The 19,096-nt window shown below is 46.8% G+C and overlaps 1 protein-coding gene across 3 annotated transcripts; it reads right to left on the reverse strand.

Annotated features, from left to right (window-relative positions):
- Positions 1-534: 534 nt before the first annotated feature.
- On the reverse strand, positions 535-19,004 carry SH3D21 (SH3 domain containing 21). Of its 3 annotated transcripts, none has more exons than XM_043461894.1 (16): positions 18,381-19,004; positions 17,705-17,862; positions 17,562-17,625; positions 17,184-17,302; positions 16,857-16,947; positions 16,628-16,683; positions 16,496-16,541; positions 16,246-16,346; positions 16,040-16,126; positions 15,834-15,876; positions 2,492-2,585; positions 2,355-2,407; positions 2,158-2,234; positions 1,066-2,000; positions 914-977; positions 535-840 (listed from the first exon to the last, which is right to left on the reverse strand). In XM_043461894.1, exons 2-16 carry the CDS (start codon positions 17,756-17,758, stop codon positions 784-786), a joined length of 1,941 nt encoding a protein of 646 aa, XP_043317829.1. In that variant the 5' UTR covers positions 17,759-17,862; positions 18,381-19,004; the 3' UTR covers positions 535-783. The 3 variants fall into 3 exon arrangements, with proteins under 3 accessions (XP_043317829.1, XP_043317828.1, XP_043317827.1); XM_043461893.1 differs by lacking the exon at positions 18,381-19,004 and adding an exon at positions 18,032-18,289 and having other exon boundaries at positions 17,786-17,862; XM_043461892.1 differs by lacking the exon at positions 18,381-19,004 and adding an exon at positions 18,032-18,288.
- Positions 19,005-19,096: the final 92 nt, after the last annotated feature.

Genomic DNA, 19,096 nt, shown 5'->3' on the forward strand with positions numbered 1-19,096 from the left:
TCAGTTCACACATGGCAAAAACACACGCCTGCTGCACCCACAGACACACGCACACCAACCGCATTTCTTAAAAGTGCATTCCTTACCGGGAAACGACTGGGTACAGGTCGCCCCCGTCTCTACAAATGCCTTGGGTTTATGCATCATTTCAATCACACACACACACACACACACACACGTGCACACAAGGCCTCGGGACCCTGACCTTGACGCTAAGGTGCTATTACCCCCAGTGTAACCAAGTGTGCCTGAGCTGGGCCGTGGAGTTCGTGTTCGTCACTGAATTCCTGTGAGTCCCTCTGAAAGGGCAGTGAGACCAACTGGGAGGGGTCTGGGCTCGAGAGCAGGCCGGCCCGGCCCCTCCCCTGGCGCACAGCTGGATTCCGGAATCCAGCCCGCGGGCAGATCCCCGAACCCTCCAGGGCCCCTCCAGCCTGCCATTTCTCCAGCGTGGGGGGGGGGGGGGCTGGCGTCCGAAGGAGACACCCTCCCCCCGCCATCCGGTGGATAAAAATAGCCGTGCGCAGGCCTTGGGAAGGGTAATGGGAGACACATGTTGGCCAGATGTGCCCGCGAGCGACTGCCAGGAATGCGGACGGCGGAGAACGCGAGCGCCAGCCCCGCCCCGCCGCGCCAGCCCCGCCCCGCACGGACCAGGGAGGCGTGGCGCGCGTACTCGGCAGAGTTTACTTTCTGGCGTTTTCCGAAGACGTGTGCAAGGACGTGGGTGGCCGGAGCCTGACTTCCCTCCAGGTCCCGCCGCAGTCCCTCCCGGGCCCACCCTCAGTGCGTCTGCGTCTGCGCGTGGATGGAGTCCCGGGTCCTCTGCTTCAGCTGAAGCTGGTGGGGACAGGGGGTCAGGGGAGGGCCCGCCGCCCGCCCCCGCCCCGCCCGGGACCCGCACCCCACCCACCTCCAGCAGTAGGCGCTTCTCCCGCTCGCTCTTCAGCTCCTCCCAGAGGTCCGTCAGTTGCTTTCTGCGGACGCGGGAGACCCAGGGGAAGGGGTGGGCAGGGCAAGCCTACAGCCCGCACCCTCGCCTCCCCACACCTCTCCCCCACTTACTCCAGCTGCACCCCCATGTGCTCCAGCGACCTCCTTAAAGCCTCCACCTGGTCCTTTATCCTCAACATGTCGTCTCCGTCACTTCTGCGGTCTGTGAGATTTGGCGGGACGGAGGAGTGCAGGGTGGGGGGCGTTTGGGGCTCCGCATTCTTCTGAGCAGGGGTTACCTCTTTGGAAGGCACCCCTTCTTTGGGAGACTCCTGATCTTTGGGGGTAGTCTCAGCCTTCGGTGGTGCCTCCTCCAGGAGGCTCGTCGGCTCTTCCTGAGGGTGGGCCTTCTCAAGGGCAGGCGCGGACCCTGACTTGGGGTTGGACTCGGACTGGAGAGGGGAGCTGGCCCTCCTCTCCAGGGGCTGTTTCACCATGCCGAGGGGGGGCTCCTCTGGCGTGTGCACCTCCTCTTGAGATTGAGCCTCACTGGCCTCAAGAGACCTGGCGTTTGGCGGGGTGTCTTCCTCCGGAGAGAAGTGATGGAACTGACTCTTGTCTCCGGCAGAGGCCTCTTCAGAGAGCACAGGCTCCGGGGTCAAGACCTTTCCTAGGGTGGGGGCCTCGTCCCCCGGAGGGGCCATCTTTGGACCAAAGGCCTCATCTTCAAGGACTTCTGGGACCCGGGCCTCATACCCAGAAAGGGCCCTGTCTGGACTGGGGGCCTTGTCCTCCAGGGTTGGGGTCTCCTCGAGGGTAGGGACCTTCTCTGGAATTAGGGTTTCCTCTAGAGTGGGGGTCTTTTCTGAAGGTGGGGTCTTCTCTGGGTTAGGGGACTTATCTGGAGACAGAGTCTTCTCTGGACTGGGGGTCTTATCTGGAGGTGGGGTTTTCTCTGGTCTGGGGGCCCTATCCAGAGTTGGTGTCTTCTCTGGGCTGGCGGTCTTGTTCAGAATTGGGGTTTTATTCACACGAGGGCCCTTTGTAAGGCGCCTCTGCTTTTCATCCTGTAGTGATGGGGATGCGGACTCAGCCAAGGGATGGGTACCTTGATGGTCTGAGTCTGGTTCCCCTCAGCCTTGGATCCTTCACCCTCGCACGCCACACCCCTGGGAACCAGACTCCGTCTAGGATCTCTGCTCTCCCAGTTCTCGAGCCTCTCACCTGACTGGCTGCAGGGCGTTTCTGGGAAGCCTGTGTCTTGGATCGCTTTCTGCCAGGCTGGAAACCGCTGTTGGAGCCTGTGAGAGCAGACCCTCAAGAATCCAGGCCTCCTTGGGCCCCAAGCCTCTCCCCATCTCTGTCCCCTTAGCACAACCACCCCAGGGCTCAGCCCACTGCAGGGAGGCAATGAGACTTACTGGAGTTTCGGGAGGGGCGCTTCTGACTGTCTCCGCTGGGTGTCCAAGATGGCCTGAAACATGTCCCCATCAGACCCGGGGGTGGGGGCAGGGAGCAGCATCTCTTGTACCCTCCTTCCCCCTACCCCGCTCCTTACTTGGTTTTGCTGGGCTCACTGGGAGCTGTCACCAGCTTCTTGACTGTAGGGAGGACTGTTTTGGGCATCATCTTTTTGGGTTCCTTAACAGGAGCTAGGAGGAGAGGGACATTTGTTCACTCACTCATTCCTTTCATCTAAGAGTCACTGACCCTATCCTGTGCTGTGCCCAGGGGACTAGTGACAGGAGATGAATCATATTTGACCGGTTCCTGGGAGCTCTGGGGACACTGACCACAGGAGCACCCCAAAGAGTTGTCAGGGAAGGCTTTGTGGGGAGATGGCTCCAAATCCCGCCAATTTTTAATCCATGCTTTTCTACGACTTGTACTCTGCTTACTGCTGGTTCAGACTCTTCCGCTTCCTAGACCACGGCAACAACCACCCCGCGTCCAGTCCACACTCCCTCCTCTGTCTTCTCTATCATGTCTACTCCCTAAGAGACCTCATCCAGTCTTTTTTTTTTTTTGTGCAATAGAGTTTATTAAAGTATAAAAGGGATAGAGAAAGCTTCTGACATAGACATCAGAAGGGGGTAGAAAGAGTACCCCCCTCATCCAGTCTTATGAGTCTAATTATCATCAATAAGCCAACAACTGCCAGATTTTCATTCTCTAGCTCCATCCTCTTCCCTGGACTCCAGACTCATACCCGATGGCCCTCGCAGTATTTCCACTTAGCATCACACACTTAGCAGAGCTAACCTCTGGCTTCTCAACCTCCTTGTCCTCAGAATCTGCCCCTTTCCCAGTGTTCCCCATCTCACCCACTCGCCCACTCACTCAGATGACAAAGTGAGGCGTCCTCCTTGACGCCTTTATTCCTTTATGCCGCACACACAAACCATCAGTAAGTCCTGTCTGTTCTAAACACATCCGGAATCCAGCCACACATCCTCACCTCCACGACTAAGCTCTCTAGGTCAAGTCACACCATCTTCATGGGAACTACTGCAGCAGTCTCCAACCTGGGCACGGGCTGCACCCACCCTGCCTACGGTGTGCTTGCCCCGCGGCAGCCAGAAAGGTCCCTGTTCTACTGGAAAAGCCGACACAAACAAAAGCAGTAGCCTATGGGGACTTCCCTGGTGGTCCAGTGCTTAAGAATCCGCCTTGCAAGGCAGGGGACACAGGTTCGATCCCTGGTCAAGGAACGAAGATCCCACATGCTGCAGAGCAACTAAGCCCCCACGCCACAACTACTGAGCCTGCACTCTGGAGCCCATGTGCTGCAACGGAAGATCTCATATGACAAAAGGAAGATCTCACATGCTGCAATTAAGACCGGATACAGCCAAACAAATCAATATTTTTTAGAAAGTAAACTATGTAGTGCATTCGATATTTATTGGGCTTCCCAGGTGGCATTAATGGTAAAGAACCCACCTGCCAATGCAGATGAAAGAAATGCAGGTTTGATCCCTGGGTCTGAAAGATCCCCTGGAGGAGGGCTCCAGTATCCTTGCCTGGAGAAGCCCATGGACAGAGGAGCCTGGTGGGCTGTAGCCCATAAGGTCGCAAAGAGTTGGACACAACTGAAGCAACTTGGCACACACGCAGAGATTTATTAGTCGTACTGAGGAAGAATAAGTAGGAGGGGTGTATAATTTTAAATGGGGTGATCAAGGAAGGCCACTCGGAGAAGGTGATGTCAGTGAGCACTCGAAGGCAGTCGCACAAGTGACATTCATCTGCACAGCTACAGAAACAGCCACCTGGGCACGTGCACGCATGCTGAAGCTGACTTGCACACATGGTCTCACACCCATATACAAACAGAATCCCCCAGTTATGGGTCACGGTGGGCGAGGGCATGGCTCCTACAGCCAGACAGCAGGCTTGGAATTCCTGCTCTATTACTTGCCAGATGGATGGGAACCTGGCCAGTAACTTAACCGTTCTGTGCCCCATGTCCTCACCCATAAAACGCGGACAACAAGAATACCCACCCTGCAGGGTTGCTGTGAGGTCTGAGTGACTTGACCCATGTGAGGTACTTAGTGGCTGGCATACAGTCAAATGCTCAGGAAATGTAAATCCTGACTCCAGCTTCTTGTAGTGTGCCTGGTTAGGTGTTCTGTGGGACCCTCCCACTAGAGAGCAATTATATCCTGCTTTTGGATACAATTTTAAGGCATCACTGGACATAGAAGCAGAGAAGGCAGTGGCAACCCACTCCAGTGTTCCTGCCTGGAGAATCCCAGGGACGGGGGAGCCTGGTGGGCTGCCGACTGTGGGGTCGCACAGAGTCGGACACGACATAGCAGCAGCAGCAGCAGGACATATAAGCAGGAGAAATCCACAAAAAAGGGAGGAACTGGGGCCAGAAAGGAAGTGAGAGGCAGCCCTACTTTGTGGCTACAGAGCCCGGGAACTGTGAGGAGGAGCAGGTACCCCAGGTATTGCTCCCTCGGCTCATCACAGGCCCACGGCGCGGCAGCCACAGAGCAGCGAGAACCTAGCACCACTTTCTTCCGGAGGACTGCAGTGGTCGCTGGTGGTTGGTGCCCTCTGGCTACTGGCAGGAGTAAAAGCAAGTCTCCTCTGGAAGTTCTTCCCCTACGGAGGCATGCCAGACTCCCACAGATAGGGATCATCAACAAAGATCCTAAAACACGCGCGAGGGCAGGCCACCGAGAGCAGGAGTCAGCAGACTCAACACACAGCAGATGCTGGAAGTGTCAGGAAGGGAGCACAGCGCAGCTATGCAAAATATATCTGAAGAAATAAAGGGCCATTAGACATAAACAAGCAGGTTATTCGGGGAGAGAAAAAAAGAATTCTGAACTACTAGAGGTGAAAAATAGCATTTGTGAAATAAAATGCAGTGTATAGGTGAAACAGCAGATCAAACCTAGATAAAAACTAGAGAGAGAATTAGTCAACAAGAAGTAGAATGAAGACAAGGAGTGAAGATTTGAAAACAATGTTAAAAGGAATGGGTTAGTATTTGTGAAATAAAATGCAACGTATAGGTTAAACGGCAGATCAAACCTAGATAAAAGCTAGAGAGAGAATTAGTAAACCAGAAGTAGAATAAGACAAGGAGTGAAAATTTGAAAACAGTGTTAAAAGGAACAGGTAACAAAAGCAGGGTCTGACTATGGCGGAGTGAGGTGGGTGGTAGATAAACCCTCTCCCCAGACAGCAAGTATAAAGCTGGATTAAAAGTGACAAACCACCACTTCAGCACTTGGATACTGACCAAAGGTATAAAATAATCTGAGAAGCATTTGTGCCTGATGGTTTCTTGCCCCAGTCCCTGCTGCCTTGGTCCATGTGGCCATTCTACAGGGTGGGACAGAGAAGGGTCAGCAGCTTCACTGCCATGGTTGAAGAGAACTCAATCAATATGGTGTGCAACTTTGGATTTGGCATTGGTTTCACTGCTATGACACCCAAAGCACAGCAACCAAAGAAAAAATGGGTAGGTGTGACTTCATAAAAATTTTAAACTTTTGTGTATCAAAGAACACCATCAAGAAAGTGAAACGCCAACCCCAAAGAATGGGGGGAAATACTTGCAAATCATATATGACAAGGGACTTTTATCTAGAAAATACAAATAACTCCTACAACTCAATAGTAAAAAGCCAACCCAACTAAAAATTGGGCAAAGGACCATTTCTTCAAAAGAAGGTATACATGTAGCCAATAAACAGGAAAAGACACTCAACATCATTAGCTTTCAGAGAAATGCAAAGCAAGACCACAATGAGATAGCATTTCATACCCACTAGGATGGTTACAATCAAAAGACAGATAAGTATTGGGATGAATGTGGAAAAAGTGGAGCCCTCATACACTATCAGCAGGAATATAAAATGGTGCAGTCACTTTGGAAAACAGCCTGCCAGTTCTTCTCAAAGTTAAAAATAGATCATGTGTGTGTGTGTGTGTGTGTGTGTGTGAGTTGCTCAGTTGTGTCCAGCTCTTTGTGACTCCATGGACTGTAGCCCACTGGGCTCCTCTGTCCATGGAATTCTTCAGGCAAGAATACTGGAGTAGGTTGCCATTCCCTTCTCCAAGAGATCTTCAAAGGATGTCTTTCATTGGTTTATACCCAAGAGAAATGGAAGCATATCCACATAAAATATTGTACACAAAAGTTCATAGCCAGGCCTTCCCTGGTGGCACAGTGGATAGGAATCTACCTGTCAGTGCAGGGGGCCCAGGTTTGATTCCTGGTCAGGGAACTAGATCCCACATGCTGCAACTAAAACATCCTGTGTGCCATGACTAAGACTTTGGGCAGCCAAAAAAATAAATAAAAATAAATATTTTTTAAAAGGGAATATTACTGGGCAATAAAAAGGAATGAAGTACAACACATACTACAAAATGGATGAAACTTGAAAATATTATTCTAGGTGAAAGAAGCCCATTAGAAAGACCATATATCATATAATATATGTATATTATCATGTATATGTATCATATATATCATGTATATATGATAATACATATCATGTATATGAAATGTAGGCAGATCTATCAAGACAAAGTAGATTAATGGTTGTCTTGGGATGGAGAGGGGAGAATGGGGAAACTGGTGGGATAATGGCTAAACAGTGTAGCGGGTGGAACCTCCCTCATGGTTCAAGGGTTGAAACTCTGCACACCCAATGCAAGGAGCCTGGGTTTGATCCCTGGTCATGGAACGAGATCCTACATGCTGCAATTAAGAGTTGTGGGTGCAACTAAAGATCCACATGCCATAACGAAGATCAAACCCAGAACCAAGACCCGACACAGTCAAATGTATAAATAACTTCTTTTAAAGTACAGTGGGTGATGAAAATGTCCTAAAATTGATTGTGCGATGTTGCACAACTATAACTATACTAATCACCACTGAATTGTTTACTTAAAGGAGTGAATTGTACATGAATATATCTTAGTAAAGCTGTTCACCCCTGTCCCCCAAAAAAGATGACAGGCTAGATTTGGCCCATAAACCATAATTTGCTAACTCCTGACCTAAACACCCTAATTTAAAGGCAGAGAATGTCAGACTGAATTAAAAAAACAAGATCCAACTATATACTGTGGACAACAGATTCAAAGACACAAATAGGTTGACATAAAAGGTTGGAGAAAGATATATCACATGAATAGTAACCATAATAGTACCAAAATATTAATATCAGACAGGACAAACTTTAAGACAAGAAAAATTACTGAAGACAAAGAGGGAGAGGTTATAATGATAAGCAGCTGAATACACCAGGAAGAGATAATAATTACAAATGTATATGTGCCTAAAGCAGAGCCTCAAATATATATAAAACAAAACACTTACAGAACTGAAAGGAGAAATAATTAAAAAACAATAGTTGGAGGTTTTGTTCAGGAAAAAGCTTAAGACTTTAAAATCAGACTTGTAAAGTTAAATATACCTGGTAAATTTCAAGAGCAATCACCAAAATGAAAAATATAAAGTGTGCGAATTCCAAGAAAATGAAAAAAGTGAAATATGAAGAAAAAGAAAAGAATAATTGAAAATATTATAAAATAATTATGATTAATATAGTCTAAACTCATCAATTTATCACCAAGGAAAATAATCTCAAACTACTAGAGTTAAAAAACAAAGGTGATTTCTAGAGATCTTTTGCAAAACAATGTGCATATAGTTAACATAGTATACACTTAAAAATGGTTAGAATTTTTTTTTAAGTATTTGAATATTGTTAACAGGAGACTGAATAAGAATCTAGTAACAAGAGATTGAATAAGAAAAGAGAGAGGACACTGTTTGCAGATGACATGATCCTCTACATAGAAAACCCTAAAGACTCTACCAGAAAATTACTAGAGCTAATCAATGAATATAGTAAAGTTGCAGGATATAAAATTAACACACAGAAATCCCTTGCATTCCTATACACTAACAATAAAAAAACAGAGAAATTAAGGAAACAATACCATTCACCATTGCAACAAAAAGAATAAAATACTTAGGAGTACATCTACCTAAAGAAACAAAAGACCTATACATAGAAAACTATAAAACACTGATGAAAGAAATCAAAGAGGACACAAACAGATGGAGAAACATACCGTGTTCATGGATTGGAAGAATCAATATTGTCAAAATGGCTATTCTACCCAAAGCAATCTATAGATTCAATGCAATCCCTATCAACCTACCAACAGTATTTTTCACAGAACTAGAACAAATAATTTCACAATTTGTATGGAAATACAAAAAACCTCGAATAGCCAAAGTAATCTTGAGAAAGAAGAATGGAACTGGAGGAATCAACCTGCCTGACTTCAGATTCTACTACAAAGCCACAGTCATCAAGACAGTATGGTACTGGCACAAAGACAGAAATATAGATCAATGGAACAGAATAGAAAGCCCAGAGATAAATCCACGAACCTATGGACATCTTATCTTTGACAAAGGAGGCAAGGATATACAATGGAAAAAAGACAAGCTCTTTGACAAGTGGCGCTGGGAAAACTGGTCAACCACTTGTAAAAGAATGAAACAAGAACACTTTCTAACACCATACACAAAAATAAACTCAAAATGGATTATTAAAGATCTAAATGTAAGACCAGAAACTATAAAACTCCTAGAGGAGAACATAGGCAAAACACTCTCTGACATGAATCAGAGCAGGATCCTCTATGACCCACCTCCCAGAATATTGGAAATAAAAGCAAAACTAAACAAGTGGGACCTAATGAAACTTAAAAGCTTTTGCACAACAAAGGAAACTATAAGTAAGGTGAAAAGACAGCCCTCAGATTGGGAGAAAATAATAGCAAATGAAGAAACAGACAAAGGATTAATCTCAAAAATATAAAAGCAACTCCTGCAGCTCAATTCCAGAAAAATAAAAAAAAAAAAAAAAAAATGGGCCAAAGAACTAAACAGACATTTCTCTCAAAGAAGACATACAGAATGGCTAAACAAACACATGAAAAGATGCTCAACATCACTCATTATCAAGAAATGCAAATCAAAACCACAATGAGGTACCATTACACGCCAGTCAGGATGGCTGCTATCAAAAGTCTACAAGCAATAAATGCTGGAGAGGGTGTGGAGAAAAGGGAACCCTCTTACACTGTTGGTGGGAATGCAAACTAGTACAGCCGCTATGGAAAACAGTGTGGAGATTCCTTAAAAAAACTGGAAATAGAACTGCCATATGACCCAGCAATCCCACTTCTGGGCATACACACCAAGGAAACCAGATCTGAAAGAGACACATGCACCCCAATGTCATCGCAGCACTGTTTATAATAGCCAGGACATGGAAGCAACCTAGATGCCCATCAGCAGATGAATGGATAAGGAAGCTGTGGTACATATACACCATGGAATATTACTCAGCCGTTAAAAAGAATTCATTTGAATCAGTTCTAATGAGATGGATGAAACTGGAGCCCCTTATACAGAGTGAAGTAAGCAGAAAGATAAAGACCAATACAGTATACTAACGCATATATATGGAATTTTAAAAGATGGTAACAATAATCCAATATGCAAAACAGAAAAAGAGACACAGATGTAACAGAACAGACTTTTTGGACTCGTGGTGAGAAGGCGAGGTGGATGTTTCGAGAGAACAGCATGTATATTATCTATAGGGAAACAGATCATCAGCCCAGGTGGGATGCATGAGACAAGTGCCTGGGCCTGGTGCACTGGGAAGACCCAGAGGAATCGGGTGGAGAGGGAGGTGGGAGGGGGGATCGGGATGGGGAACACATGTAAATCCATGGCTGATTCATATCAATGTATGACAAAACCCACTGCAATGTTGTGAAATGGTTGGCCTCCAACTAATAAAAATAAACGAAAAAAAAATAAAATCAAAAAAAATAAATAAATAAAACTAAGAAAAGAAAAGAGAGAGGAAAAACTAAACATTATTAGAAATGAAGAAAAGACTAACTACAGATACAGATGAGATTAAAAAGATTATAAGAGTAATTATAAACAACATTATACAAATGATTAGAAAACATTGATTAAATGGATAATTTGAACACATAACTGATTCAAGAATTTTCGTGAGATTTTTGGTCAGTCATCATCGAAAAAGCAAGAGTTCCAGAAAAACATCTATTTCTGCTTTATTGACTATGCCAAAGCCTTTGACTGTGTGGATCACAATAAACTGTGGAAAATTCTGAAAGAGATGGAAATACCAGACCACCTGACCCACTTCTTGAGAAACCTATATGCAGGTCAGGAAGCAACAGTCAGAACTGGACATGGAACAACAGACTGGTTCCAAATCAGAAAAGGAGTACATCAAGGCTGTATATTGTCACCCTGATTATTTAACTTATATGCAGAGTACATCATGAGAAACGCTGGGCTGGAAGAAGCACAAGCTGGAATCAAGATTGCCGGGAGAAATATCAATAACCTCAGATATGCAGATGACACCACCCTTATGGCAGAAAGTGAAGAAGAACTAAAAAACTTCTTGATGAAAGTGAAAGAGGAGAGTGAAAAAGTTGGCTTAAAGCTCAATATTCAGAAAACTAAGATCATGGCATCTGGTCCCATCACTTCATGGCAAATAGATGGGGAAACAGTGGAAGCAGTGTCAGACTTTATTTTTCTGGGCTCCAAAACCCACTGCAGATGGTGATTGCAGCAATGAAATTAAAAGACGCTTATTCCTTGGATGGAAAGTTATGACCAACCTGGATAGCATATTAAAAAGCAGAGACATTACTTTGCCAACAAAGGTCCGTCTAATCAAGGCTATGGTTTTTCCAGTGGTCATATATGGATGTGAGAGTTGGACTGTGAAGAAAGCTGAGCACTGAAAAATTGATGCTTTTGAACTGTGGTGTTGGAGGAGACTCTTGAGAGTCCCTTGGACTGCAAGGAGATCCAACCAGTCCATCCTAAAGGAGATCAGTCCTGGGTGTTCATTGGAAGGACTGATGTTGAGGCTGAAATTCCAATACTTTGGCCACCTCATGCAAAGAGTTGACTCATTTGAAAAGACCCTGATGCTGGGAGGGATTGGGGGCAGGAGGAGAAGGGGACGATAGAGGATGAGATGGCTGGATGGCATCACCGACTTGATGGACATGAGTTTGAGTAAACTCCGGGAGTTGGTGATGGACAGGGAGGCCTGGCGTGCTGCAATTCATGAGGTTACAAAGAGTCAGACACGACTGAGAGACTGAACTGAACTGATGGTTACCCAGGAAGCAGGAGACAGAAGGCTACTTGTGTAAGTCTCCTAAGGTGTGAGGTTTCTTCTCCCTCTGAGTTCCAAAGCAAAGTCCTCTTTGCTAGATGTAATAAAGTTACGAGGAGATCATACTAGGTTAGGGTGGCCCCTAGCCCAGTGACTGGTATCCTTATTAGAAGAGGGAAGTTTGGACAGAGACACAGAGGGCAGAAGACCTCATGAAGACAGAGACAGAGAACAGAGCGATGCATCTACAAGCCAAAGACTGCCAGAAGCTAAGAAGAAGCAAGGGAAGATTCTTCCCCCAGATCCTTCACAGAACACATGACCATGTCAACATCCTGACTGTGGATTTCCAACTTCTGAAAATGTGAGCTATTTCTGTTCCTTTAAGCCAGAAGGTGGGGAAGGGAAGAAAAAAGAAAAAGAAAAAAAGAATTTTAGCCAGAAGCCAGACTTGCTTATAACTATAAAGAAACTGAAGTAGTTTAAAATCTTCCCATAACAGAATAAAACAGGACCAGATGAATCTACAAGCAAATTTTATCAGCTTTCAAAGAAAGATGATTCCCATCTTATGTAAGATCTAAAAGATATTTAAAGATATTAAAAAAAAAACCAAAAAGTATATTCCGTGGGATTTCCTTTGTGGTCCAGTGGTTAAAAATCTGCCTGCTGATGCAGGGGACAGGGGTTCAAGTCCTGGCCTGGGAAGATCCCACATGCCGTGGGACAACTAGCCCCGTGTGCCCCCACTACTGAGCCTGCGCTCTAGAGCCTGCACTCTGCAACAAGAGAAGCCACTGCAATGAGAAGCCCATACACCACATCTAGAGAGTAACCCTTGCTCGCCACAACTAGAGAAAATCCACACACAGCAACAAAGGGCCCATGTGCTGCAATGAAGACCCAGTGCAGCCAAAAATAAACAAACAAATAATCTGTTTAAAAAAGTATATTCCTTAACTCATTCAGGGGCCAGTATATTACTGATAATCAGATGAAGACAGGAAAAATAAATGCAAAAATCTGAAGGGGAAAAAAAAAAACTGAGACAGTATCCCAACAGCATATAAAAAAAATAATAAACCATGACCAATATGAATTCATCCCTAGAATATAAGGGTGACTTAGTATTAGAAAATCCTACAAACATCTTGACATTGACAGATTAATGAAGAAAACCCATTTAATCATTTCAAAAGATTCACATAAACAATGAGAAAATTTGACACCCACTTTTGATAAAAATTCCAAGTAAAAGAAATAGAAAGGATCTTCCTTAATCAGACAAAAACATACTTACAAAAGATCTAAGCATCAGATATCATTGTGAAAGGGAAAAAGTTTGAAGCATTTCATTTAAAATCAGAACATAGTAATGATGTTCAGCATTACTATTTCTATTCAATATTGTATTACAATCCTAGCCACTAAAATAAAATAAGAGAATGAAATTAAAAAGGTTGTAAGAAGTGAAAAGATAGAGCCAAATTGTCATTACTCACAGATGAAATAACTGTCTTCATAGAAAAGTATTAAGGATTTACAGATAAATTACTAAAATTATCAGTACCATGGCTGGCTATAAAATCAATATACAAAAATCTATATTTCTATAGCCCAGGCATAAAAGGGATATCTAATTTAAAAAAAAACACAATAAAATTCACATGCAGAAATAATATATAGTGCTAGAACAAGTGATAGTCTATATGGAAAAAGGTATAATTGGATCACTCACTAAAATCAACGCTCATAGATAAAAGCACTTAAAAATGAAAAGCAACCCTTTACAAGTTTTAAAGAAAATATAAATGACTGTCTTTCTGAACTTCAGGCATGAAGGAATTTCTTAAACAAGAAAAACACCTACTAATCATTAAAGATAAGATTGATATGTTTGCATTAAAATTACTCCTAGCAACCTAAATGTCCATTTACAGAGGAGGAATGGATAAGAAGATGTGGTATATATATACAATGGAATATTACTCAGCCATAAAAAAGAACAAAATAATGCTACTTGCAGCAACATGAATGTACCTAGAGATTGTCATGCTAAGTGAAGACAGAGAAAGACAAATATCATGTATCATTCATGAGAGGAATCTAATTTTTAAAGATGACATATAGATAAATAAGCTGTAAGGATTTATTATTGAATAGCTGTGAGGATTTATTGGGCTTCCCTGATAGCTCAGTTGGTAAAGAATCCACCTGCAATGCAGGAGACCCCGGTTCAATTCTTGGGTTGGCAAGATCCTCTGGAGAAGGAATAGGCTACCCACTCCAGTATTCTTGGGCTTCCCTCATGGCTCAGCTGGTAAAGAAACCGCCTGCAGTGCAGGAGACCTGGGTTCGATTTCTGAGTTTGGGAAGATCCCCTGGAGAAGGGAATCTTCTGGGAGAAGGGAATACTGGAAGGATCCCACTCCAGTATTCTGGCCTAGAGAATTCCATGGACTGTATAGTCCATGGTGTCACAAAGAGTCGGACACGACTGAGCGACTTTCACTTCACTTCAAGGACTTATTATTATTGTAAAATATAGCCAATATTTTACAATAACTTTAAATGGAGTATAAGAGGTAAAAATTTTGAATCACTATGTTGTACATGTGAAACAAATACAATACTGTAAATCACCTATACTTCAAAAAAAGCTTTAATTTACAACTTCTATTCATTAAAAAAAAAAAGAAAAGCCATAAACTGAAACTATCTATAACATGTACATCCCATAATCAGAATATATAAAGAACTCAACAGCTGTCACTAACCAGGGAAATGCAAAAAGTCCACAAAGAGATGCTGCTTTGTGCCAGATTCACAAAAATAATGAAATCTGATAATAGCAAGCGTTTAAGAGGGTGTGGATCAGTATGCTCTCATAGACCAATGGTGGAGTGAAGTGTACAAGTCCTTTGGAGACCAATGTGACTTTACCTCATAAAAGTTGAATATTCACATACCCTACTATCTAGCAGCGCCACTGCCTATTGTAGAGAAACACAGCTGCACACGGAGACAAACACATCTTAGTGTTTATGGCTGCACCATTTATAAGAGTGAAAACTATAAACAGTGAAAATGTCTAACCAGGAATAGACCAGATAAATTGTGGAAATTCCTTCAAGGAATAGTAAACAACACAGAAAAACAAATGAACTACAGGGACTTCCCTAGTGGTCCCGTGGCTAAGACTGCGCTCCCAAAGCAGGGGGCCAAGGTTCGATCCTTGTTCAGGGAACTAGATCCCACCTGCCGCAACTAAGAGTTTGCATGCCGAAACTAAAAGATCCTGCATGCTACAATGAAAACGGAAGATCCTGAGTGCCTCAACAAAGACCTGGCGCAGCCAAATAAATAAATAGATATTTAAAAAGAAAAGAAAAATAAACTACATCTACACACAACATGGATGTGAATCTTAGAAACATAATGTTGACTGGAAACAAGAAAACCATACATATATGATACCATTTTTATACAACTCAAAAAACAAAACTATATTAAATGACACCTCGTTTAGGCACATAACATAAGTGAATACACCTAAAAACTCCGGGGAATTATTCAAAATTCAGGATAGTGGTTAGTGGTTACCTCTGATGTGGGGAGAGGAGCAGAAGGGAAAGAGAAGTACATAAACCACTGGCAGTTCTAGTCCTTGGGTTTGGGTGACCAACCACGGGTGTTCGTTGTTAAGTTTTAAAACACGTACGTTACATATATTTTTGGACTGTGTGCATTACATTAAAACATAAACACACAACCCACAGATATACTGACACATAAACAGAGTTATTCTCTGACTCACTTGATAGATATGTTAACACAAAGTCTCAGAGACCCAGATATACTGATCCATACATTTCCTCACAAAATGAAACAAACGTAAACACAGTCATTGATGAGAATGATAGCCACATGCTCAAGACAGAGGAACAGGAACGTAGTAACACACACGAAGTGACACAGTCCTAACACTGACCCACCAGACATTCCTACCAGGCCTTTAACCCATGGGGAGGTACCTCCTAAGGGTGTGCACTGACCACTGGGAAGCTATGGGTGTCTGTGAGCACCTGGACTGGTGGACCTCCCACAGATCGCTCCCCAATCCCAGGCTTCCTGGCAATCCCGGGCACCCACCTGATTCCTGAGATACCACTTTCCGTGGGACCAGCTTCTTGACCTATGCAGAAAGAAGTGTCAGAATCGGAAGAGGAGCCCTCACACTTCTAGGCCCACCCTCACTTGTGGGCGGCCCTCCAGCTGTGTCCAGCAAGTACCGCCACCCTCAACTTTGTCCAGAGTAGCCTGCCCCTTGCCACCAGCGTGCCTGGCTCGGTACTCACTGGGGGTGGTGGGAGCACAAAGTTATCCGGGAAAAGTCCTCTTCTGCCTTGAGACTCTCCTTCCCACCAGCCCTTATCCTCTGTGACCTGGGAGAGCAAGAGGTCGTGGGGAGGTGAGCCAGACCCCCCAGCTCCTTCCTTCCCTAAGCCCACCCTTCTCAACATCCCCCATCCCTGTGCCCTCCCTTGCCCTGTGCCTTGCACACCTTCCTCAGTACTTTCACCTCATCACCCCTCCGAAGCGCCAACTCGTCTGGGGCCTCAGGATGGTAGTCAAACAGGACCCTGTAGGTCTCGGGGTAGAAGACTGAGGGGAATTCAGTTCACTGAAGCCAAATCCCCTCCCCAAACAAGTCATAGGCTCCCTCCTCCATCAGCCTACCTGGGCACCCCCTCCCCCAAGTCACAGGGGCTTGGGGAAGAGGATTTTGAGGGACCCTTTGGCAGAGTGCTCACCGGTCTGCAGGTAGTCTGGAGGGCTGTCATAGGTCAGGCTGCTCAGCTAGTGGGGGCAGGGGAAGGACCAAGCTGAGCCTCCAACCCCCTAAGAGGAACTCACCACCTCTTTGCCCACACCACCCAGTTTACCTTCTGAGGCCGCTGGGGACCAAGGATGATTGAAGGGATGTCTGGATTGCCAAGGCCTGGTGGGGGATAGTGAGGTTAGGGAGGGTGCTAATTCAGTTGAGGTCATGGGAGAGGTCAAAGGGGTCATAGGGCAAGATGTGCAGATCACAGGTTCAGGCCACTGGGGCAGGTCACTGACGATTGTAGTCTGGTCACAGGGGTTCATGGGGTCACAGGGTCCAGGTCTCACTTGGGGGCCCACTGTCCAGCAACTCCACAAAGTTGGATGGGAAGGCTCCCAGCTGCCCGTTCTTCTTCCCCAGCCACCAGCCGTCTTCAATCTGGGAAGGAGGGAGGACGCAGGGTCATCTGGTTCTGCCCCAAGGGTCTCCCTAGCAATCTTAAACCCTGATTCACCCCGATTCTGCCCGATGACCCCTCTCCTCCCTTGCTCCCTCACTTTCCCATTTCTGTGCCACTCATCTATTCCATCACCCACAACCTCACTGTACCCATGTCTCCTCACTCAGATTCCATCGTCTCTCCTCAAACCCCTCTCATCACCTCATCCCCTCACCTCCTTTATCACTTCCACAATCTCCCCAGCTTGCAACTGCAGCTCGTCCGCCTGCTCCGGGGTGTAGTTGAAGTTTGCCTTGCACCATCTTCGGGGGCCCAGAAATTTGACTGAGCGACCTGGTGTCGGACGAGAGCGAAGCAGCTTGAGTCTCGCGCTCCAGACCGCGGAGCTGGGGGAGGGGCGGGACACGCTCGCACCCTTCGTCCGCCCAGGCCCCACCCCAGGGCGGAGCATTGTACCCGAGAACCAATCACGGGTCGCGCGGTGGCCGCGTAGCCCCGCCCAGAGCCGCGCCCTTCAAGGCGAGTCGGGGATGACCCGGGCGCTGGAGGGCTGCGCGCGGGGGCGCGCGCATCCACGTGCTCCCGCGCTCACCTCGGCGGCGCGCACAGCGCGGTCTCGGCGTCTCCCCCGAGCAGTGGAGAGTCTCCGGGATCTCCTGCGAAAGAGCGCACCGGGAGAGGGGCTACCTCGGGAGCGCGCAGAGAACCCCCACCTGACCTCCGGCTCGACCTCACCTGTACCAGGGACTCCGGGAAGAGGCCACAACGGCCCCCCAGCTCTCCACGCATCCAGCCCCTTGCGGGCCCCTTGCACACCTGCCGGATCACGTCACCAGGCGCCAGGCTCAGCTCGTCCTCCTTCTGTGCGCGATATCCGGCCAGGACGAGCACCTCTGCGGGCGGAGGATGGCGCGAGCACGGGGTTCACAAGAGCCCAGTTGGGGCTGACTGGCCCTGGCGCGAGTCCCGGACCCAGTGTGGACAGCGGGAGAGCGGAGAAGTGGTGTCGGCTTTTAATACGATTTCCAGGCAGGAAAGCCACCCCAAACCCTCTGCACATACCCATGGCTTCCGGGGCTCCTTCCGGAGCCGAGCAGGGAAGGATGATGTGGTAGCGTTAGCAGCCAACTACTGGGTCCAGGTAGGGTGGGACTAACCGCGAGATTGTGAAGCCAAGGAGGCGGAGACGCAAGCCCATAGGTTGGGCTCCAGGTGCAGGGAGTGGGTGTGGGAGGGGGCGGCCCGGATCAGCAGGCTCGGCCCCCAACCTATGGGTAAGGACTCCAGGACCTCTGGCCAGTGCTGGGGTCACAGCTCCCCGACAAGCTATCTGCCCAGCTACCTCCCCTCCTTATCCCAGCCTCGGCTGAGTCTCCCACTCGCCATTGGCACAGAGCCATCCCTGGCTTACCCTCTCCTGGCTTCTAGCTGCATGGGAGTAGAGACAGCATACCAGGGTGGGGCCCGCAGCAGGCAGCAACCCTCTCAGACGGGTCCTGGATGGGTGGAGTGGGTGGTTGCTCAGTGTGCACAAAGTTATTGCTGCTTTCCCTGGGAGGTGTATTCATCCCCGTGGTCCCTTCAAGGGGAGAGGAAGAGCTTAAAAACCCTTTCTTCAGGCCACTGGGCCTAGCTTGGTTTCAAGAAACACCTCAGGATTCTCCTCAGGGGAAGACAGGAAGGCAACTCCAGGAGCTTTCAAGGCTCATGCTTTCCTACAGCCAAGGCCAGAGCTGGCAAAGGTTAGTGCCACTCCCAGGTGGGCCGGGCTAACTTGCAGATCATCTTCCTGCTTAGTGGTGAACACACAGAAGGCCACGCCTGTTACCCACACCCCTTGACCCCTGCCCCACTGCTTTGGAACCAAAGTCCTTGCTTACAATGACACCAGAGTGGAAAAATCTGGTTCTCCTAGGGTGTCTAAGGAACAAGATATGAAGCAAAATCACTGGAATGGGAATGAGGAGTTATTACCCAACACAGACTGGCTGAGGCTCCTCCCATAACAATCTTGTGTGCCGCTGGAGGGGATGGGGCTGCAACAGTCTGGGCCCAAACCCCCCAGACATCTCATCTTTCTGGTTCCCTGAAGCTGCTATGGGGGACAGCCACCACCTGCCCCCCACC

Source organism: Cervus canadensis, chromosome 2 (genome assembly GCF_019320065.1).
Source record: "Cervus canadensis isolate Bull #8, Minnesota chromosome 2, ASM1932006v1, whole genome shotgun sequence".
Taxonomy (NCBI): Eukaryota; Metazoa; Chordata; class Mammalia; order Artiodactyla; family Cervidae; genus Cervus; species Cervus canadensis.